This window comes from Fusarium oxysporum, chromosome 5 (genome assembly GCF_000149955.1).
Source record: "Fusarium oxysporum f. sp. lycopersici 4287 chromosome 5, whole genome shotgun sequence".
Classification (NCBI taxonomy): domain Eukaryota; kingdom Fungi; phylum Ascomycota; class Sordariomycetes; order Hypocreales; family Nectriaceae; genus Fusarium; species Fusarium oxysporum.
The window spans coordinates 483,268-504,453 of NC_030990.1; the positions used below are offsets into that span (position 1 = coordinate 483,268).

Consider the following 21,186-nt stretch of genomic DNA (forward strand, 5'->3'; position numbering starts at 1 on the left):
GTCGTTGGTCCAGGTAGACCGCTGTTAGCCTGCCGCGAGGGTGACTCGTACCGCATTGACGTCACTGGCCATCGAGCTGTTGCGGTGAAAGAGCGAAGAAGCGCCGTTCTTGCCCTTGGCCTCGACGATCATGAGGTACTTGTTAAGTCCCTGGAGGGAGTAGACCTGCACGGCCTCAAAGAGGTTGTCCTCAGTGTCCTGGAGGATGATCTGGGACTGGGAGCCGAAGCTGCCGGGGAAGTTGCCAATAGGCATGCTGGCGCGGTAGATGCGGCCGTTATCACCGGCGAAGAACAGGTACATGTTCTTGCTGTCACCAATGACGGTCTGGTCGATGGGACCGTAGGCAGCGTTGGCGATCTCGCCGGTGAAGAGAGGCTGGGCAGCAGACCAGCCGTTGGGGTTAGTAGGGTTGCTGGAAGTTCTGTAGGAGAACTTGGTAGGACCCCACTGGTGGGCGAGGATCCAGATGTTCTTAGGCTTGAAGAAGAACAGGGTGGGGGCAACTGCCGTAGAGGTCATGCCGGTCTGGGTGGCGGAACTGAGCTGGTTGAGGTTGGAGACGGGGCTGAAGGCCATGGATCCCCAGCCGTTGCCGTAGGTGGTGGCGTAGACGAGCTGGCCGCCGTTGTAGGGAGCGACGGTGAAGTCCTTGAGAGAGACCCAGGGGGACTTGGGCTGGGCGAGGGCACCGCTAGAAGTCCATTTGTAGGTGGTGGGTAGAGCGCACTGGGCTGAGACATCGCCGACGGAGGCGAGGAGCAGCAGACCTGTGGAGAACAGGCTGAGATCGTTGCTGAAGAACTTCATGGTGATGGTTGAGGAGTTGAGGAGATGAGGTGAGGTTGGGATGATACAAAAAAAAGACTGATCGACGAGGAAGAAGTCAGTATATTATATATGACTTAGTAGATGGACTATGTATGGCGAGATGGCCCTTAATTTGTATGGGGATCATTCGTTGCTGGGGAATAATCGAGCTGGCATTGGAGGAGAAAATATCGTGTATCCACAGGAATACAACGATACAACACAGACTTGTTCTAGATCATCCAAACAATGACCCAAACAAGGATCGATCGAGGGTGCTGAACGAGTGTAAACGAGCATGTTCCTTTTGGAACCACGGAGACGGATCCGAGTGTTTCTTCTTTTGGATTAGCTCGATCGAGCCAGGTACACTTGGCTTACGCTAATTTAACCAGAAGAGAAAAGTAGCCTTGCTTGTTACAGAATGCTGTGGTGCGAGTCAGCTTGAACGTGCGTTTGCCTGAAGCTGAAGCAGTGACGAATACACATGTTTCTGCGTTTTCCATTTCAAGAGTATAAACTTTCTTGTTTGGGTCCTGCATTGCGTGCAGGAAACGTGACGAAGCGGTAGACACGGCATGTTTCTCAGCTTCATCTAAACAGAATCGATTTGCCAAGCTGAATCATAGTGGGTTTCATCTTGGCAGGCCTGGTTTCAGCCTCCACTTTGTCATCTCATTGGGCCTTCCCGCGGGATACGAGAAATCCAGAGACAGGCCTGACCACCACATGATGTCCTTTCCCAAATGGACTGACGCGGTCATTACTATGAACAGTCTAGTTTACGATGCCATGTGGCGAGCAAATGTGTATGCACCCCAGGAACCCAGCTGCGCAGGAAAAAATTACAGCGGGATATTGGCGCACCTATAGAATTGCACCGTTCACCGTCTTTGATGTAAAGCCCGTCGGTAAATCTAGTCAACCCCCCAGATTCGTCCCTGAAAAACAACCCCGGCACGGCAAAGGGCCTCATTAGGCTAAAGGCATCGGGGTCAACGATTGTCATATATTACTAGCGTGCCAGTAGAATTAACTACTGATATGTTGTTTCACACGCGGTCTGTTATTCCGCCTATCAGACTCAACTTGGTATTTAACAGTAAATTGTATTTTAGCCAGATTTGGTGTAAGCGGGCGAATTAAACTATGCGAGTCGCACAGGAAATAGGGAATAGCAAACACAGAATGCGGGGGATGAATGCGGAGTGCATACAGCCGTGTAAGTCAAAGATATCATGAACTTGGAAGTGTTGATGAGGATGGGAATTTTGGCGGTGAGGGTGAGGGGGATTGAGCAAGATGACTTCAGATAAGGCTGAATGTTTTCCCACGGAACTCGGCTTCTTTCATGTCTGATGTTAAATGTCAAGGCGAGAACAAAGTGGGTTTGTCATAGCGTGATGGACGTCCCCTTGAAACGCCAAGTAATATCCGTTTCCTGGAAGAGATAAGATAGGACGACCAAAAGGGGGAATGGAAGCGAGACGTAGTGCTACATACTGATAAGATAAGAGGAATGAAGTCACTGAAGCTCACCCTATACTCTAAGAATATTTTGAATAGAGAATAATTAACACACCACAATAGCTTGATCTTGATGTTAATAGAGAGTAATAACAAATTTTTAAACAGTTCTATAAACCTTGTGGTTTAAAAAAGATCATCAAGCTCTTCCTAAGTCTTAAACCTTGTATTTCTAGCAAAGACTTAATTTCTAAACTTCTTCTCTAATAATCCGAGCCACAGTGGTGACCATAGTTACTTCAACTAAGCCCCTACGCAACGTCGACTAAACAGTATAGCATAAAAAAAGTATATTTCTAGGACAGATATCTAGTACACATCTATTCTAAGCAATCTATGCATTCGGCATATGATCCTTCATCCAATTCTCCTTTTCTATCCGTAATGATCTCTGCCCCCATTTAATAGTGATCCACGCCCCAATCGCTCCCCAAACCGACGGAACTGCCCATCCCAGCGTATATCCAACCTCAACAGGCAACACCCAAGCCAACACGATCAAAACAATGCTCACAACCGACCCGGTAATCGCCCAGGCCCAGAGCATCTCAACAAGCATCCTTCTAAACCTCGGCGACGCGTTATATCGCGCCATAGCAGCTTCTCTATACTCCTTCCCGCCACCCCCATCACAAGCTGTGATATCCTCCATGATCGTGAATGTGAGGGGAGGATATTTGTCGCCGATGACGTGGGAGCTTAAGCGGTGCCAGCGAAGTCTCCAGCCGAAATGATACGCTATCCCGGTCCAGATCATGTATGTGGTTACCATTAGTATACCGACCGGCATGATGATACTCAAACCCCTCATCATCGGCGGATCAGGTATGCTGAACCCAATCATAAGAGCCGTCATGACAAAGTACGGTGGGCCGAGAACAAGATGCACCGTATCAAAACTCCATCGTCCTGCACCGTTAAGAGGACGATAAGTATCACGCTTCAACGCAAGCCGTAAACCGCGAAGACCATATTCTCCACCTGATATAAACCCAAACATTGCCGTGATGATGGCAAACATAGCGCCCGGACGTAAATCGGTCAGGTTTGAGATTGTGAAGTAAAAGATAATCGGGATGAGTGTGCATTCTGTCAAGATGAGGAACCAAAACAGGAAGATCATGAGTTTGTGCTCGTGGAGGTTATACGGTAGTGGTGGAGGACCGCGGGCGATAGTATCGGGCTGTTCATTTTTGCTCGGCATAGACGGTGTGCTCGGAGCAGAAGAGAGCGCTATATTTTCTGTAGTCGACACATTATTCGATGTCGTCGCCATTGTGAGAAGAATTGGCGTGCATAACCTTAAAAATAAGCTTATTTTACAAAAACACTACAGAGGACACAAAAAGCACCATTAAATCACTCAGGGGCATTCGGTCGGTTTTATTAGACAGTTCTAACGGTTATGGCGTACGTCAGTGGCAAAAGATTAGTGACAGACAAGTGCGTCAGAACGGTCTTGGTATTTGGAGAGTTGGGGGCGGATGGAGCGGGTGATGATGCTATTTTTGCTTGGCGTGAGCGCTGAGGATGCAATGCCAAGGGATTGGAAAACAAGATTGGCTCTCTGGAGAGGCTTGGTTAGAGTGTAGTGTTGGTGATAGGAGATTTAAATCCGGGGATGTAACGTCGAATGCGAGAGAATTGGATCGATGATGACTGCTTTTGGTCTTCGGCTTCGTTTTTACTAACTGGAGTGTTTCGTACTCGCTCTTTGAGATGGTTTTGAATAGGTTCGCCATTGTGGGATGATGGTCAACTTCAACACTGTCAGCCCAGCACGCAAGATATTGCAGCAATGCAACCACAGAACCAGAACAGAGTTCAAGTTTACTCCAGTGGATTGCACGAAAGAATGAGAAGAGATGATACTGATAACTCATCATTGGCACACGTAACTACCGGCGTTGATCTACAATAGCACCAGCGTCTTATTACCGACCCGGACGTCCGTACGGACAAGGGTGATGATCAGACCATCCCTCCGCATCTTCCGGGCCGTTTCGTCAACCGCAGACACACCAATGCCGAATAAAACCAGACTGCTTCATGCGACTTTAGTAGTGGGCCTAAACAAACTCTTCCTACGTCTGAACTGACCAGCAAGCTTCAAATCTCATGCTATACTCGTACCAGAAGACGAGGCATAACACCGAGGACAATAATACTCTGTAGAGATCGGTTAACACATATAATAACGCCGCCCGAACGCGAGATCGGTAAAGCCGAAAGCTTATTCTTTCGCGAGCTTCGCGAGCTCGAATGCGATGCTATAGGTGGAGGAACAACCGCGCGGCCTTTTTACGCCAACGTGTCGTGAGTAATGTCCACGCATAGAGTTCTTTTGCAAAGCAAGGATCAGTTGTCGTCGGAATAAATTATCCATCGAGAAGGACATGGTTAGTAATGTGATCTGAACTCGACAGAGATCGCCTTACTATCAACACCGCAACGTGAACACATCGGACACAATCAACTCCCTAGATCTTCGCACCAAAAACAAAACATGGGTATTCGTGTACTGTTCTAACCTAACTCCCCCCTTCAGAAGTCCAGTCCCTTCTCCTCTTCTAGCTCGTCACCAGGTCCGGAAAATACCTCTTAAGACTACTATCCAGCATCCGTATCCCCACCGGCTTAACGAGATAATTATCCGCACCCGCCTTACTCGCCGCCTCCCTATCCATCTGGCTATCCTGCCCCGTGACGATAAACAACACCGATTTGCTCGTCTTCTCCAGCGCTCTGATCTGCCGCGTAGCGCTAATACCATCGCAGACCGGCATCTGGAGATCCATGAGGATGAGGTCGATCGGTGAGGAGGTCTGCTGCTTCTTAAAGAGCTCTACTGCCTGGTGCCCGTCTATGGCGCTTAGGTAGGGAAGACCGCGCTTTTTGCAGTACATTTCTAGGATGCGCAGGTTCACTGCGTTGTCGTCCACGATGAGGGTCATGGGTTTTGAGGTGGTGGGTGGGATGAGGGGGCGGATGGGGAGGTCGATTGTAGCTGCTTCGATTTGGGATACGGCTTTTGCGACGGATTCGTTTAGAAGTGCTTCGGTTGTTCGTAGAGCGACTGAAGAGCTGGTGACGGAATCGTAGCCTTCGTCTGAAGTTGACTTTTGATCGCTCTCGGTTGTTGGGTCGGGGGGTGTCAGGAGGGATTTCGGATCTTCGACGGGCGCGGGAGATGGTTGTGAGGATGTTCTTGTCGATCTACGTAGTCGTGCGAGTAGGTCATCTGCTTTCTGGAGCGCAGAGTCCAGCGTAGATGATGAGAATGGCCCATTGACGAAGACGATATCGGTACATGATTCGGGAACGTCTGATTCATCCGAGTTGGGGACTAAGCAAATAGCGACTTGCCCCTTCGGTAGTCTAGAGTGATATTTCTCTCGCTCGGTCGAATCGCGTATGTAGTCAATGATATTGAGGCAGTCTTGCGAGTCGTTCGATAAGGAAAATCCATTTCGGGACAGGTATTTCGCTAGGTTCGAGGATAGCTGCACGTCGGGGGGATCGGACGGCAGATGTTGGTAGCTCAACGGCAAGTGCTTGAGTTGCAAGGTTGTTATTTCGGTGGGAGGAGAACCCGAGGGACGAACGTCGCGGAACGTCGCGCGGAAGTGAGAACCGCGATTAACATCTGACGACACCAATTCGATCGAACCGTGAAGCAGTGCAGAAAACTTGGTCGCGAGGGTCAAGCCAAGTCCAGCGCCGGTTGAGTGCTCGCCAACTTTCTCGTATAGATCAAAGATGCGACCTTGATCTTCAGGAGGAATGCCGCAGCCAGTATCCTCAACATCCACCACGAGCGTCTTTGTGTCTTGTGTATAGGATTGTGTGACGGTGACTACTCCTTTGGTCGTGTTCTGTACAGCGTTTACGATGAGGGGAAGGATACTGTCTCGGAAGAGGTTGATGTCGATTCGAAGGCCTTCGGAGTCTGGTGTGAGGTTGTGATGGAAGAAGACGGGGGCTCGTGTACGCGTGTCCCTAAAGGTGAAGTCGGCCAATGCCTTGACGAGCGCCGTCTCCAGAGACTCGATGCCATGCGTAGCGTATTGTCGTTCGGCCGCAGCGATATCTGCCCAGCGGTTGAGAGTGATCATACTGTTGACAGTCGACATGAGCTCTCTGCCCGCAGTAGATATTGTATCGAGGTAGATGGACGACTTCCCCAGCTCAGCAAGCGGCTTCATTATCGCCTCCACGCCAGGCCGCAACGCCGAACTTCCAGGCATTGTCAACGCCTTTAGATCTTCCGTCAATAGTTCTGCGGCGCCGAGGATACCGTGAATCGGGGTTCGGAGCTGGTGCGATACGCCGCGAAGGAACTTCTCTTTCGCTCGCATGACTTCTGTAAGGAGACGTTTCTGCCATCGCTGGGTGAGCATGGTAGCGCAGGTGTGCACAAACCAAGAATCGACATCGTCAAATATTCTTCGGAAATCCTTTGTCGCAACGACAAGGACCGAGGGGCCGAGTTTCGTTTCGCATTGTGCTGAGATGAAGCGTACTACTCGATCTTTAGGTGGCTCGTCGAAATTGGAGTTCGCGATAAAGTCCTCGATGTATTCATCATCCTCCCACAATCCATGCTTCAAATCTGATGTCGTCGCGGGGTACGGGACCGTTGATTGATCGGTGCCCGTAGACTGCAAACTTATTGACTCGTCGGGGAAGGCTTGTCGAAGGATCCGGAGGATAGGTTCTTGGATATCGTCGCCGTCGGGCTCTTGTTGAACGGCTGCGATAAGCTCAACAAATCGGTGACGTTCTCGTTGGCGTCGTGCTCGTGCACATTGTATTATATCGTGAACGATCCAGTCGGCTAATCGAGCTAGTGCAAGCTGTTGTGTCTTGGATAACGAATCTCGACCCGTCGCTGACGCTACGCACAGCGAACCGAGTCCGACACATTCACCCGACTCGTGTTGCATTCGGAGCGGGACACCAGCATATGCGACGAGTCCACCGTGTTCAACGTATGGCGACTCGCGAAATCTCCAGTCCTGGAGCATGTTTGGCAAGAGGAAGACATTCTATCGAGGCTTAGCGAAGGGCGTCAGAGAGGTAGCAGTGACTATACTCCGGGTGGTTGAGTCACGGTATGTGCGCAGAGGGTTTCACCACGGGGAAGAATAGCGAGTTGAAGGCCTACCGTGGCCAGACGAATGTAAACATTGACATCCAGCACACCAACAACAGCATACTCCCAGCCCGACGACTCTTGAGCAAGACACGCCTTCTCCTGTAGTCCCGCAAGGAGTTCAGGCTCGTTGTCTAAATCCCTCGCATAATACCATAGCATAGACAGCCTCAGCCTTTCATTCTTTGCCAAACGCGACCGCACATATTTCGAAGACGACGCACAATGCGCTTCCGGCGGTATCGACGACGGACCGAACGGATCTGGCTTCGGAGGGTAGAAGGACGAATCGACGTCGGAAGTCCACGGCTCTATCGGGGCCTTGAAGTTGTTGGCATCGAAAACGGGGCCGATCGCCTTTGGACGGGGAGGGAGAGAGTGTTTATCGATTGTTGAGGAGAGGAGCGCGGCATCTGCTTTGGGGAAGAAATGCATTTAGTGATGATTATCTAGGAACTGAATTGAATTGAATTTGACGAGGCATGGGTGTGGGAACTTTTAGGGAAGGGATCGTCGAAAATTAAATTGTTAGAGGAATTGAATTCAAACTGAATTGAATTTGATGGAGATGGAGAAGAGAGGGAGGGGCTCGTGACCCAAACTTAACGCGGGAATGACAGACATTTTTAGGGGCTGACAAAGATGTCGTCATAATTGTTCATGCCGAGACAAGCGCTATTTAGACCGTTTTTATTTCTTCAATTCCTCGGATTAGAGGACCCTTTCTCTTTGGGTAGAGTGTATGCACTTCATTCAGCTAAAAACCCCTGCTCACAATGATACCCCGAAACCTGCGGTCATTCTTCAAAAGTCATGGGTCGCTTTTGCTAGCCTCTAAGCCCCAGACATGCTGATCTGCCGCTACACTACCTAGATACCAGAGTCATCCTGAGTCGCGTTGTTGTGCTTGTTAAACATTGTATAATACGCAGCCCAGTTTGCACACGTCTCGGAGTACGTAGGCAAGATCCCCGAATTTTTAAACATAGGTCCAATAACTTCAGGGGACTCAACGAACTGAAGCGCCAGACCACCCGATGCGTGGAAAGCGATCTGAGGGCGGAGCATTAATTCCGAGGATCGAGATTGGGGAGTGCGGCGAAACTTACATGACAGTGCATTAGCCAAACACCAGGGTTGTTGACTAGAAAATGTTAGTCCCGTATACCACTAAAATAAAGGGATTACTTACTTTGGAAGGCGATAATAATGTATCCATCGACTGGTAGGAGTACAACATCCCGACGCGGAGGATTGTCCAGCTGAAGATTAAAGTTTTTCGGGATTGAACTCTTCAGTTCCAGAATCGAGAAGAACAAAGTCATGTCCGTGCACATGAATAGGATGCGCGACAGGTGCTTGCGTCTTGTAAACCTTGCGATGCCCCTTTGTCGTAGAGTTATGAATCGACTCGGTAAACTTGCCCTCGATAAGAAAAGCAACCCACGTTCCATTCTTGTAGTCGAGAGTCACAGGTTCATATCCAACAGGAAACTGAGGGTTATCCCATCCTTTTTCAGAAGCAATCTTGACGAGACTTAGGCTCGGTTCTGCCCAGTCAAGATAGAAGGACGAATTGGCGAGGACCCATTTGTGCATCAGGGAGTCCTTCTTGAATTCGTTGGGATACCCGACGAGATGCACCTTGAATGAGTTTTTGATGTAGTCCTCATTGTGCTGTGTGATGTTACGCTTCACAATGGGTTTGAGTTTCTCACTGGGCTCGTCTTGGCACCCGTAGCAGATGTTATCCTGTCTGGGGGGAGGTGTCCAAGGGATAGACTTTGAAGTAGCGTCGTAGCGGATGATGCCAAGATTGGACCTCGCGCCGCCGTTCTGACAATCGCGAGCGTGCATCCAGAAGTTCACGTTTCTGCTATTATGCCCCTTGACAGCTGTTGCATTGACAATAATGTCGTAGCGCTGGCCAATGGCGATGTTGATCATGTCTGTTTCGTAGGGCTCAATGGGGACAAAGTCGGTGGCCACGACCCAGAATTTATGGCTGTCAATCCAAAAGGTTGTGTGCGTTGAAGCAGCGGTGTTGACGAGGCTCATTTTGTAAGTCTTGTTTTGCTCGAAGTGGAATGATGTGAGTTTGGAGTCACCCTTGCAGTTCTTGTCTAGAGAGGGACAGCAGTAGTATCTTCCGTTGCCATTCATAAGCATGCTGTCAGGAGCTGGAGGGCGGCCTTTTGGCTGTTAGTACTAATGAGATTCTGCTGGAAGAGGGAGCAGTACCTAGGTATTCGAGTTGGACTTGGGAGAAGGTAGTTTTGTGAAAGTTATCAGTGATGAGAACTGGTCCAAGATCAACATCGTAGTTCATGCTAGTCGGCCCATTGATCTTGAGAGCGCCTGCTAGCCCATCGGCATCTAACCTAGCGTTAGTAGGAAATGGTGATAGAAGAGCTTAGATACTAACACTGTAGACTGAAGTGGCCTAAGATTGTTAGATATTGTCAGCAATTTGAGGAGATATGACTCACTGTGATACCACGATGTTCCATATTGTGTAGCTCTCCAACTGTAAGTGAAGTTTTCACCCGGCTACACCTGTCAGCACTCTGGAGGTTAGTGTTAGAAGGCGTTCAAGGCTTACTGGGATCGGGCATTCTGTCACGCCTGATACGCCGTCCATCCAGTTGGTATTTAGTTGGCGGATACCATGCCAGTGGATCGAAGTGCCGTTGAAGTTGGTCAATTTATTCACGACAGTGATTTCTTGCAAACGGTCAGACCAGATATGGACGCAAAGAGGTAGCAAAGCAACATGACTTACCAAACGTATCTCCCCAGTTCCCCTCAAGAGTCGGTCCAGGATACGTTCCATTGAACAGCATCCGATCAACCCAGTATCCATCAGGTGCGATCCTTTCATTAGTAACGTACAAAAGAAACTGCATCCCTTCAGTATCGGCCTCAAAGCGCAACAGATGAATGACTTACCTTGCGAACTTTGCCCTCTGGAATGATCTCCTCATAATCGGTATAGATGTCAAAGTCAGTTGACCAGCACTTCCTATTCGTAGGTGAGTTGCAGGCTCCATCAATAGACTTTGCATCGAAAGCATCAACAAGGGAAAGATCTTGAACCGGGGAGTATGTATGAGAGAACTTGGTTTGGTCTGTGAACCGGTGGATGAAGAGAAACTCTGTGAGTCTCTTCCAGAAACCCATATTGGAAGGCTTGAAGGGTAACCGGTTGTAAATGGGGAGAAGAGGGTAGGAATGGCAGCTGGAAAGAAATGGAGGGCTACGCGGACCCTGATGGAGAAGAGATGTTGATATAAACGCCCAACACAGTATCTTCTCACAATAACCCATGCTACCCAAACATTTTATGATAAGCAATACTGCAGCGGCTGAGAAGCCATGAACTAAAATGTAAAAACCCGCATGGTGGCGCCAGAGATTACGAACGAAGTCATCGTCAACACCGCCATATCAGCACCAACTCATTCGTCAATACCACCCCCAACGTCGTAATATTTGCGTCGGTCTAGGCGTGAGCTTTCTACCGGCATATGTGTAGTATCCAAATTGAGGAATCTGAGCAGCGCTGAAATGCAGGATTTCAATAATGCGATGCAGAGGGTAAGCCATACATGCAGCTGAGAGCGGGGAAACACCAAAATACGGCGTGCGTGGTGTTGATGGATGATAAGATGATATGGCGTTATCTTGATGATAAGATTATACCTCAGCTTATGATTTTAAAGACATGGTCTAATTTAGTCGAGTATTGGATTAGGCATGTCTCAGTTTCCCACACTACGAGTTTGCATCAATAGTCTTTGAACTATTGACCCAAAGCGGATGTGACACTACCCAAATGGTTTTGGCACGAACTGCTGGCGAGCGAGCTGATTGGACGAGCAAGTATCCTCGCTGGGCGTCGTGCAGTTTTGAGGGATAATTTATTGAAAGGTTAGGTAGGTTAGATGCGACTTCGTGTAGAGGGTGACGGGTTGTGCAGATTGCTGACCGGTCTTGGCCGGGAGGATGCAGGTAAGCTGCGTGGCTGGATGAGGTTGTATCGGTGGGCTAAGATGCTAGACGGCGTGGATTTGGAGTATGACAATGGTTTGTTCTCGTTTGACTAGGTCTGTTCACTCAGTATGAGCTTGAATTTGCCGACATTGTGTTCCGGAGAAGGAAACTGAGGTATTAAAGGCCCAACCCCTCATAGTATCTTTTGATCAATAGCACCGCCAACTATCGCCATCATGGCTACTCCCACGGACCCCCTCAACTTCATCCCCGCAGACGTATTCTTCCCCACCGTTCCCAATTTCACTAAACCCTCGGAGATTCTTACCGTTGAATCATCTGCTTCAACATCCCCCAGCGATCCTCTTCGCTATGCTGCACACATCACTCTAAAGGGTGAGCCCAACACTCACTGTCTAGTCCAGTTCGCATCGCCGCAGATCTGGAGAGTCAGATATAATCCAAAGTACACTGCTGTTTCGGATTATGATGATTTCAACTCGTGAGTTCCCTTTGTGAGCTTTTGAATGTTTGGTGCTGACGAGAGCAGGCGTACTATCGTTAGAGATACTTTCTCTAGTTTGGTAGATGACCTTCAGCAGGAGTACAGGGACTCTGAGGCTTGGAACTCACATCCTGCTCAGGAGGGATGGTTTTGGAAGACTTCTTTTGAGCAGAAGGCCCCAGACCATTGGGTTCTCACTGTTAGTCACCCAGCACCCCATCATACTATCATCTAACATCCTCTAGACAGTTGAGTACGAGACCAACGAGTCCACTGGTGTCCCAAACACAGCTCTCCACTTCTTCGCCTCTCCATTCCGCATCGTCGTAAGTATCCTTCAAACACTCACATCTCCAATCTCACATCATTAGGCGACAAGGAAGCTCAAGGCTCTCGACGCAGACCCGGCGTTCTTGAAGACCGTTGGTATCGACACTGTGTCTGAGTACGAGCAGATTATCTGGCAGACAACCGACCAGACATTCTCTTATCAAGGTAATCCAAGCATCGGTGCTGTGAACAATGTCGTTTTCAACATCAAGAAGCCTGGGTCAGCGGCGTATCTTGGTTTTGGAGAACAGGGTGGACGGACTGTTATAAAGAAGCCCACTTATCTCAACTTCTTCTGTAAGTATAATGTCACGATACAATGGAAGTTGCTGACGAGTTAGGCTATGATAACTTCAACTACTCGAAAGTCTATGGTCTTGGAGCTCTGGATACCCGAGAGCCACTGTGAGTATTGCTTAAAATATGTTAGCCACCGTCTAACCGAGCAAACAGTTACCACTCTACACCTTTCTTCCTGGAGATGAACGGCACTCCGGATCGAAAGAATGTTACTGGCGTTATGGTGGATAACTACTCTCAAGTTGCTATCGATCTTGGCAAGAATGATTCGCATACCATCAGTGTTGCCACGCGCTTCAATACCTTTGATGCGTGGATTCTTACAGCTGATGATGTACCAAGGATGATTTGGTGAGTATGTAGTCCATTTGAGGAGCATCGCTTACTCACTGTCACTAGGCAGTATACCTCCATCGTCGGACGACCTAAGCTCAAGCCCCGATTCATTCTGGGTCATCATCAAGCATGTGAGTTCTACGACATTCCCTACGCCCACATTCATGACTGACATATCAAGGCTATGGTTACTCGAATGAAGGAACTGTTAACAACGTCGTACAACGGTACAGAGACTCCGACATCCCATTAGATGGGATGCATCTCGATGTCGACTTCCAGGCAAGTCCACTCTCGAAACAGCTGAGCTTGACTGACCACAACAGGATAAATACCGTACTTTCACCAACAGCAACAAGAATTTCCCCAACGTGGGATCGTTCCTGAACGGTCTGAAGGCCAAGGGAGTGAAGAGCTGCACCAACATCACTCCCATTCTCACTATCCGACCCTCGGATGAAGGTCCCTACAAAGCACTGGACAGCTTCTGGGACGTGAACGATAAGAAGAATCCAGAGACCAAGTAAGTCGCGGCGGCTTCTCAGCCGACATTGGCTAACAGGTATAGTCTTCTGGTCGCTGATAAGCGATACCTCGACGGTCTGCCCAACAACCAACCTCTTTGCTGGCGCTACGACGGCGGTCTTCAGAACCTGGACCCTAACAACGTCAACCAGCGTGAGAGATTTGCAGACTATATCGGTGCTCCTGACTATAGGGACGACTATAATTTCTCTGAAAACTATGACAGTGGTTATCCATTTCACGGTGGTGTTAGCTATGGCACTAACCTCGGAACTGTAAGTCTCTTTGTTGTGAACGATGCGATGCATCTTATTTAACATGTACAGCCCGGATTCTATCCTGATCTGAACAGAAAGGCTGCGAGGAAGAAGTGGGGAGAGCAGTATCAGTATCTCTTTGACAACGGTCTCGAATTCGTCTGGCAAGGTATGCAAGCATCAGCTGTCAGGTCTATTGACTCATAATGACACTCTCAATAGACATGACAACTCCCGCCGCCGCGAAATGTTACGGCGATTCCCTCGGGTACTTTCCCCCTCCCTCCTTCACCTAACCTTTCTAACAATACCAGTTTCCCCTCCCGCCTCCTCATGACAGACGACAGCTACACCAACCCCCCCAAGACCAAAACCGCCATCGAGCTCTGGAGTCTCTACTCCTACAATCTCCACAAAGCAACGTACCACGGCCTCAACAATCTCAAAGGCCGCGAGAACAAACGCAACTTCATCATCGGCCGCGGTAGCCAGACCGGCATGCATCGCTACGCTGGGCTCTGGACCGGCGATAATGGTAGTTCTTGGGACTTTTTCAGAATCTCCGTTGCGCAGGTGCTTGCGTTGGGGTATAGTGGTTTGAGTATCGCTGGTGTAGATATGGGTGGTTTCACTGCTGATCCAGCTAATACATTGCCGAATCCGAGATGGTGTGATCCGGAGTTGTTGATTAGGTGGTATTCGGGGGCGTTTTTGCTGCCGTGGTATAGGAATCATTATTTGCAGCATCCTGAGGCTAGTTCAGGGGGTTGTAAAGCTTTCCAGGTAAGTACGGTCTGCAATATCTGGGCGAGATACTGATAAGAATAGGAACCCTGGGCTTACGGTGATATTCTGAACAACTTCCCCGGTCCTCTTCCACCCGACCAAGCTGCTTTGTATCGCTCCGTTGTACCTGTTTGCCGGTATTACGTACAGCTTCGATACTCCCTCCTCCAAGTCCTGTACGACTACATGTTTGCCAACCTGATCAACGGTCTACCAGTCGCACGTGCAATGGCAAGTCCCGCATCTCCCCAAGGCATGACTCCGTTACTAACCCACCAAGCTCGTCACCGATCCCTTTGACACAAGCCTCTTCAATTCCAACCAAGGATTTATCGACAACCAGTACCTTCTCGGCCATAACATCCTGGTCTGTCCTCAGGTTGAGCAAAAGGCAGGACGTCGCGACGTGTATCTTCCAAACTCTGATAATTGGTATCCCTCCAACCTTCGTGTTAACAACCAAGGATTTGGACCAGATCCGATTCTCAAACATGCTGCTGTGTTGCAGAAACCAGCTCCTGGTGGGAAGATTGTGGACTATGATTGTCATATTCCTGATGCTGTTGCGGATCCAGAGCAGGTCGCTTATGTCACTCCTGTGTATATCCGAGGAGGTGAGTAGAGACTTCCGGTGACATGGATAAAGCTGACAGTTGTGAAGGTGCTATCATTCCTCAGCTTGATGTTCGTCAGTGGGTCAAGGAGGGCGATCTGAACTCGCCTACCATTCATGTATACCCAGGTGGCAAGACTACTGTAAGCACTACTCCAACGCTCAAACACCTTACGCTAAGTGTTCTTGTAGTCATACTCGATGTATCTCGACGATGGTGTCAGTCGCGACAGTGCACCCATCGATTTGCCCCAGCACAAGTACAAAGACGCAGCTCAATACACCAAAGCAAAGGGTTTCTACCGCGAAGTCAAGTTTACTCAGGTACAAACACTCCTAGCCCTATCACTGCTGTCACAAACTAACAGAGCTCCAGGAAAACACCAAGACAAACCGTAAAATCACCATTCGGCACCAGTGGGACGGCTACGACGCCAAAGCAACAATCGGCGACACCTACAACTTTGCCATCTGGACCGTTCAAGCCACTGCACCGCCCGAGTCACAAATTAGTGTCGACTTTGAGGATGAGAACGGGATGACTGTTATCGACTCTGGACTGACGTCGACTTATATCGTAGGTCGTGGTGTTTTGACGGTTAGCGTACCGGTGCATCTTGTGCCGTCGCTCAAGACACCTCAGAACTATACGCAGGGCTCTTTTGCAGATCGTTACCTGGCTATTAATGTCAGTGGGCTGCCTTGAGAATGGCATGGGGTATTGGATGGGGACACTCTCTTTGCGTCGTTTATTTGGGTTGAAGTCATTCATGAAACATTGGCCAGATTAAAATACCATTCATTACTTGCATCGTATTATTGACACGTGGAGATTTGGGCAGGCAGTGTTAGCGCTAAAGTCACGCTAGGTACCTCGTTGGCTTCAAGAGTATCTCGATTCGAACCACGTACTTATGATAGGGTTATACTATTCTAACACATGATCACGGTTCCTCATTAGATTTACGATCATATTGTTCAAATATGATGACAAATGTTTTCTCTGGCCATCTTAGGCTGCTGGACACCGCCTTTGGGCCGTTTCTCTTCAACGCCCGCTCATAACCGTCTGTGTCACATTGGGCTGCGAACAGTAACATCCGGTGCTACAATGATGAGATGTTCCTTCATGTCAATTAATTCACAGTCTTCAGTGTGTTTTCCTGTTGAATTAGCCCATGCACCAGACGAACAGCACTCAAAATAGACATCGTGCCACGAATCATTAGTGGAGCAGCAAACACCTTGTCCATGTCTGCATCGTGTCTTTGCTGCACCTGCATAATCTACGACATGCATACCCGCAACATCCTCCTCAATCAAGTGTCTTGCAGGAACACGGATCGCCAGTACATCCGCCAAGGATCAGGGCATCATATCATCAACACCACGAAAGGCGGTCATTGACTCACGCCATCGCCGATACGTACTACGTTGGCAATCCACTTGGGCATCAATTATATCACTTAATCCAAGGATACAAAACTCTGACTCATGACAACAAGTTCAAATTTCTACCTGCCAGCAAATCTAGCATCGTGTACCATCCCCAATATGCATGCCACATCATCGCGATTCCACCAGTGGGGCTTCACCGCCAAAACTCATTAATCGGTATGGATACCTATTTCAAGCCCTACAATTCTCCTCAATTCTCCCCTCAAACTGCCCATCACTTTTCTCCAAATATTCCCTGTCTCATCAAATGTCCCGCCAGAAGAATGCGTCTCATACACACCAAAACCTTCCAGCTAGAGGAATTCTACGGCCAGCCTCCCGAATATGCCATTTTATCACACACATGGGGTCCCGACGAGGCCACGTACCAAGACTGGCAGGGCAACCTCGAGCTGATGAAGCTCAAGAAAGGTCATCAGAAGATTCGTCGCGTCTGCGAGCAGGCGAGAAAGGATGGCCTCATGTATCTCTGGTGCGACACCAACTGTATCGACAAGAGCAGCAGTTCAGAGGTCTCTGAGGCGTTGAATGCCATGTTCTCTTGGTACAAGAATGCATCGGTTTGTTATGTGTATCTGAGTGATGTGGCGCCCATTGATACGGGCGCTTTTGATCCGATGGTGCAGTTTAGACAGTCGAGGTGGTTTACGAGAGGTTGGACACTGCCTGAGCTGTTGGCTCCTACGTCGGTGGTTTTCTTTGCGAATGATTGGACGACTATTGGAACGAGAAAGACGCTTGCAAACACGATTTCGTTCGTCACCAAGATCGATCAGCAATATCTCGACTGCACCTTTTACAAAGCTAGTATCGGCGAGCGCATGTCTTGGCTATCCAAACGAGAGACTGAAAGGGTCGAGGATATCGCATACTGCATGCTGGGTATCTTCGATATCAACATGCAAATCATTTACGGCGAAGGAATGCGGGCGTTCATTCGACTACAGGAAGAGATCATTCGTGTTTCTAACGACCAAACACTCTTCTGCTGGGCCTGGGACGAGCGATACGTTCCCCACGACTGGGCCAGCATTCTCTCCCCATCACCAAAAACCTTCGTCGACTCCAGCATCTATACCGAATGGCCTGTCCATGAAGCAAAGACATACACTATGACGAATGCCGGTCTGTCAATCAGGCTGCCTATTATGAACACCATCACCGAATCAGTCGAGCAATGGCTTGTTCTCCTCAACGCCAGACGAGACTCAGAGAACCAACAAGTCGCACTGCTTCTGAACCGCCTACCAGGAAAGGACCGCTGTACTCGCAACCGAACACCACCCTGTCCAGTACCAGTCCTCACAGGATCTACAAAACTCCGAGAAGAAAACATGTTCATCGCCGGAAGTCGAGAGCGCGCCTCTTACCAACCCGACTTCCACGGCTACGGCAGCTACGAAGTCCTCGTCACTCTCGATAGCGGCGCCATTCCCTACGACAGTATAACATCATGCCCACACCTCGAGTCCGGAACTATCAGCCTCCAATCATGGGACCAAGCAGGCCACTACGGCCGCGTCCTCGCCATCCAAGGCATGCAAAGCATAAAAAAGAACGAAAAGCGCGCATCCGTCTTCATCGCCACCCTTGTCTTCGGCATAGAAGTCATCGGCTCCAAGATCGAATGGTTCTGCAAAATCCGGGGCATACAAGAATCGTCCTCCGCCTTCAGCAACAGCACCCTCGAAGAAGCAGTGTACGAAGAGGAGCAGGATATTCGGTCTCAACTTGCGAGGACAGGGCACTGGCGGGCTATCTTTGATCAAGAGAAGGATACGACCTCTGATACTGTGAGAAAACATGAGATTGATCTGTTGACGTCGGTGTCGTTGAGCTCGGGGGTGAGGATATCGGCGTCGTCGATGATGGCGGTTGCACATTTGCAGTTGGCGCATATTGTTAAGCCAGCAGAGGTTGCGCCGTGGGATGATGGGCATAAGTTTAGGACTGCGGATGGAGCAAAGGATTTGTCGAGATGGTTGAGTGCTTTGGAATAAGAAGGAAATGAAAGAAATGGTTTACGTACATGATTTAATGAAAATGATAGATACACATACACTAGAATACCTTTTGCATTTACAGATTGAACAATGAAGAATCTTTATCTTTATACCTCAGGGACAGACATACTTCTACTTCATCTTGATGACTGTCTTCTTTGGACCAAACTCCATAAAGTCCTTTCCCTCAATAGCAAGTCTGCTTACTGTAATAGCCGTTTGCCTTTCTTCGATCTCAACATCCTGATCGCCTTTTAAAACTACCAGGTAGATCAACTGATTCACCAATCCATTCCTCAACACTTCCTTCTTGAGTCTCGACGCAACCAAACACCGATATTTCCCCGTCGGTAAAGTCATGTTATGCTTAAAATTCCTCTCCGTAACACATCCAATCGCCTGATCAGTCCCGGGTATAACTACCTCACTGAACGGATCAGTTCGAATATCAAGTGTTACAGTCCATCCTTCCAGTGTAACCACCTTGTCATCAATACTGACCATCCGCGGAATGAGATCACCGTTCTCAGTTTCTGTTTCAGTAAGATCAGTCGGATACTGCACAGTTCCGCCCCAGCCTGCCCAACTCCAGCTTGGGAAAGCTGATCGTCTTGTAGGCTTGACTGTATGGTCATGGATCCAGGCCAGTGACTGAGGGAATTCTTTGAGTGGCATGCCCCATTCAAAGCCTTGGGGATAGACTGGTTTACCAAAGCGTGCGAGACCGCCTTGGAAAGCATTTAGAGAATCACCATCGTTGGTAAGAGATCGTGAAGTATACGTTGTCACCGCTGATATGAACATGGAGGAAGTTCGGTCGAGGAACTCGGTATTCGTAGCCTGGACGCGTTAGTGTACAGGACATTTGAAAATGGCCCAACAAACCTCAACGTAACCAGCTTTTATCTTCCCACCAGAAACTTTAGTCCAAGTAAGGTCCAAAGCCGTATTGTGCGCCTCAGCATAATCACTCGGTCCCAGCGTCTCATTGCACTGAAGAATCCATTGCGTCTCCGTCAAGTACAACTTTCTCGTAGACAAAACATCCTCTTGCCACGTCCAGGCTCTCGTTTGCCAAACGGAAGACTTTATCTCTGTCACGATCTGTGGAGGGACTACTACAAGCTCCTTTCCGTTGATGTGCTCCCGCGTAGATCCCACGCGTGACTTTGAGATTCCAGGAATGCCGTAGTCGGAGCGCGGACCTGCGACAGCAAAGATCGTTATTGTGGCGCAGTAGTAGATTAGGTGCATGAGTTGTAGCTGTTTGGCTTTGCTGGCTGCTTGTTCGGGCGTTGGGCTGGGACTTTGATCGATACAGAGGGCATCAACCTGCACAGTTAGCAACATTTCCAAGAGCGAATGAGACTACCTACCCATAGGTATTTCTTTCCAAGCCTTTTGGTCAGAGTGATGGCATCCTCGATCGTCTGAGGAAGTATCCCAGCCTCCAAAGCCCCATCAGCTGGGTGAATACCGCCCCAGACATAGCTGAGAGCTAGATAGTCGCAGTTATCAGGACAATCCACGACCTTTCGGGCATTAACGTCCAGCATTTTCGTAATGAGTAGGCCTTTATCGAACTTAGCATTGCATTGTTCTGAGTGATGCTTCCGGCAATGCTCAAGGCCCTTCCTAATATGATCAACGTTAACCATCCCCTCGATAACCCTGGCGCTATAAGAATCCTCTGAAGAAGAGTTTGGGTGCATAGCAATGGCTTCACCCGTCATCATAGCAACTCTCAACTGCTGACCCGTGTTAAAGAAACTCGGCCCGGACATATCGAGACCAGGTGTTGAAAGACCAAACCAAATGGCGAACTTTCGCTTATGATCTTCCGGAACGCCTTCCCAGTGATCTTGTCGGATATGCCACCGGTAGGGAATGAGAGTGAGAACAGTAGTATCGTGCTCTGGTGGCGGTCTAGGAATGAGTCGATAGAGCAACCGACATAGCGGGCAAGAAGGCTTCATGTGAAACTGTGACAAAAGACCGAAGCGTAGTCTGTATTGTCCCTGTCTTTCAGCGTGTTGAATATACTGGGCCTTTTCTAGCTCGCCTCTCTGGCTTTCATCTAAAGGATCCGCTTCGCTGAAGGCGCGAATGATGTCGAATTTGGCGCATCGTGAACAGAGCTCACTTGGCCGGCGGCGGAGTTGTTCTAAGAGATCTTCATCCTGCTTCGTCCATGGCTTCGTGACACCATTTATACTGGGGAAGATCTGAGTTGGCTGACTCTGAATCAAAGGACAAGGCTGGTCTACCGACTCGAGCTTACGGCAGAAGTAGCACAGTCTTGAATTCTCGATAGACATGTTGGATGTTAGTAGAAAATGACTGGAAGTGGTCTTGAGAGTTATCGCACTATCACTTAAACCATTATACAAAAGCGTCCGAATATTCTGGCTGCACTCTTGCAACTTAACTCACAGGTTAGAGGATGCCAGACTATCGAACTAGTATTTGACTGCAAGAAACGCCCTTTTTACTGCGGGGTTGAGCGTCAGCGGTAAGACTGAGTGGATTCTTGAATGCAATGTTGCGTACCCCGTACTGGGTGATAGGATGAGACCAGACAAGGATTA

The 21,186-nt window shown here is 49.0% G+C and overlaps 7 protein-coding genes across 10 annotated transcripts; 2 read left to right on the plus strand and 5 right to left on the minus strand.

The window, feature by feature from the left end:
• Window positions 1–24: 24 nt before the first annotated feature.
• On the minus strand, window positions 25–886 carry FOXG_15346 (alpha-N-arabinofuranosidase; the record flags this gene model as incomplete). The annotated part of the gene is made up of 1 exon (XM_018395432.1): window positions 25–886. The coding sequence occupies exon 1, from the start codon at window positions 808–810 to the stop codon at window positions 25–27; it is 786 nt and encodes a 261-aa protein (XP_018255290.1). The 5' UTR covers window positions 811–886.
• A 1,732-nt stretch (window positions 887–2,618) lies between these two features.
• On the minus strand, window positions 2,619–3,804 carry FOXG_15347 (uncharacterized protein). 2 transcript variants are annotated; one of them, XM_018395434.1, is made up of 2 exons: window positions 3,630–3,804; window positions 2,619–3,579 (listed from the first exon to the last, which is right to left on the minus strand). In XM_018395434.1, the coding sequence occupies exon 2, from the start codon at window positions 3,539–3,541 to the stop codon at window positions 2,672–2,674; it is 870 nt and encodes a 289-aa protein (XP_018255292.1). In that variant the 5' UTR covers window positions 3,542–3,579; window positions 3,630–3,804; the 3' UTR covers window positions 2,619–2,671. The 2 variants fall into 2 exon arrangements, with proteins under 2 accessions (XP_018255292.1, XP_018255291.1); XM_018395433.1 differs by having other exon boundaries at window positions 2,619–3,804.
• A 108-nt stretch (window positions 3,805–3,912) lies between these two features.
• On the minus strand, window positions 3,913–8,077 carry FOXG_15348 (uncharacterized protein). 3 transcript variants are annotated; one of them, XM_018395436.1, is made up of 3 exons: window positions 7,433–8,071; window positions 4,438–7,385; window positions 3,928–4,382 (listed from the first exon to the last, which is right to left on the minus strand). In XM_018395436.1, the coding sequence occupies exons 1-2, from the start codon at window positions 7,925–7,927 to the stop codon at window positions 4,908–4,910; spliced, it is 2,973 nt and encodes a 990-aa protein (XP_018255294.1). In that variant the 5' UTR covers window positions 7,928–8,071; the 3' UTR covers window positions 3,928–4,382; window positions 4,438–4,907. The 3 variants fall into 3 exon arrangements, with proteins under 3 accessions (XP_018255293.1, XP_018255294.1, XP_018255295.1); XM_018395435.1 differs by having other exon boundaries at window positions 3,913–7,385; window positions 7,433–8,077; XM_018395437.1 differs by having other exon boundaries at window positions 4,438–8,071.
• A 22-nt stretch (window positions 8,078–8,099) lies between these two features.
• On the minus strand, window positions 8,100–10,817 carry FOXG_15349 (uncharacterized protein). The gene is made up of 9 exons (XM_018395438.1): window positions 10,442–10,817; window positions 10,275–10,392; window positions 10,095–10,216; window positions 9,982–10,042; window positions 9,918–9,935; window positions 9,734–9,868; window positions 8,685–9,684; window positions 8,602–8,636; window positions 8,100–8,545 (listed from the first exon to the last, which is right to left on the minus strand). Exons 1-7 carry the CDS (start codon window positions 10,670–10,672, stop codon window positions 8,762–8,764), a joined length of 1,608 nt encoding a protein of 535 aa, XP_018255296.1. The 5' UTR covers window positions 10,673–10,817; the 3' UTR covers window positions 8,100–8,545; window positions 8,602–8,636; window positions 8,685–8,761.
• Window positions 10,818–11,602: 785 nt separating this feature from the next.
• On the plus strand, window positions 11,603–16,242 carry FOXG_21891 (uncharacterized protein). The gene is made up of 18 exons (XM_018402264.1): window positions 11,603–11,987; window positions 12,036–12,189; window positions 12,236–12,316; window positions 12,362–12,617; window positions 12,662–12,725; window positions 12,774–12,971; window positions 13,020–13,087; window positions 13,138–13,238; window positions 13,283–13,479; window positions 13,525–13,756; window positions 13,808–13,907; window positions 13,961–14,006; window positions 14,053–14,521; window positions 14,567–14,755; window positions 14,805–15,138; window positions 15,186–15,280; window positions 15,330–15,461; window positions 15,514–16,242. The coding sequence occupies exons 1-18, from the start codon at window positions 11,722–11,724 to the stop codon at window positions 15,841–15,843; spliced, it is 3,312 nt and encodes a 1,103-aa protein (XP_018255297.1). The 5' UTR covers window positions 11,603–11,721; the 3' UTR covers window positions 15,844–16,242.
• A 561-nt stretch (window positions 16,243–16,803) lies between these two features.
• On the plus strand, window positions 16,804–18,717 carry FOXG_15352 (uncharacterized protein). The gene has a single exon (XM_018395439.1). It carries the CDS (start codon window positions 16,859–16,861, stop codon window positions 18,593–18,595), a length of 1,737 nt encoding a protein of 578 aa, XP_018255298.1. The 5' UTR covers window positions 16,804–16,858; the 3' UTR covers window positions 18,596–18,717.
• On the minus strand, window positions 18,686–21,082 carry FOXG_15353 (uncharacterized protein). Its single transcript, XM_018395440.1, has 3 exons — window positions 19,975–21,082; window positions 19,484–19,930; window positions 18,686–19,438 (listed from the first exon to the last, which is right to left on the minus strand). Exons 1-3 carry the CDS (start codon window positions 20,914–20,916, stop codon window positions 18,731–18,733), a joined length of 2,097 nt encoding a protein of 698 aa, XP_018255299.1. The 5' UTR covers window positions 20,917–21,082; the 3' UTR covers window positions 18,686–18,730.
• Between the last annotated feature and the right edge of the window lie 104 nt (window positions 21,083–21,186).

Excerpts from the sequence above, each read along its gene's own strand:
- FOXG_15348 (XM_018395435.1), bottom strand. The coding sequence starts at position 7,927 with ATGCATTTCTTCCCCAAAGCAGATGCCGCGCTCCTCTCCTCAACAATC. Across the intron at positions 7,386-7,432 it reads CCGTGACTCAACCACCCGGA|AATGTCTTCCTCTTGCCAAA; the intron begins GTATAGTCACTG and ends AAGCCTCGATAG.
- FOXG_15353 (XM_018395440.1), bottom strand. The coding sequence starts at position 20,916 with ATGTCTATCGAGAATTCAAGACTGTGCTACTTCTGCCGTAAGCTCGAG. Across the intron at positions 19,931-19,974 it reads TTGGAAAGAAATACCTATGG|GTTGATGCCCTCTGTATCGA; the intron begins GTAGGTAGTCTC and ends CTAACTGTGCAG. Across the intron at positions 19,439-19,483 it reads TAAAAGCTGGTTACGTTGAG|GCTACGAATACCGAGTTCCT; the intron begins GTTTGTTGGGCC and ends TAACGCGTCCAG.
- FOXG_15347 (XM_018395433.1), bottom strand. The coding sequence starts at position 3,613 with ATGGCGACGACATCGAATAATGTGTCGACTACAGAAAATATAGCGCTC.
- FOXG_15352 (XM_018395439.1), top strand. The coding sequence starts at position 16,859 with ATGCGTCTCATACACACCAAAACCTTCCAGCTAGAGGAATTCTACGGC.
- FOXG_21891 (XM_018402264.1), top strand. The coding sequence starts at position 11,722 with ATGGCTACTCCCACGGACCCCCTCAACTTCATCCCCGCAGACGTATTC. Across the intron at positions 13,480-13,524 it reads AAGAAGAATCCAGAGACCAA|TCTTCTGGTCGCTGATAAGC; the intron begins GTAAGTCGCGGC and ends TAACAGGTATAG. Across the intron at positions 14,007-14,052 it reads TGTTACGGCGATTCCCTCGG|TTTCCCCTCCCGCCTCCTCA; the intron begins GTACTTTCCCCC and ends TAACAATACCAG.
- FOXG_15349 (XM_018395438.1), bottom strand. The coding sequence starts at position 10,672 with ATGGGTTTCTGGAAGAGACTCACAGAGTTTCTCTTCATCCACCGGTTC. Across the intron at positions 10,217-10,274 it reads GAACTGGGGAGATACGTTTG|AAATCACTGTCGTGAATAAA; the intron begins GTAAGTCATGTT and ends ACCGTTTGCAAG. Across the intron at positions 10,043-10,094 it reads TGACAGAATGCCCGATCCCA|CCGGGTGAAAACTTCACTTA; the intron begins GTAAGCCTTGAA and ends TGACAGGTGTAG.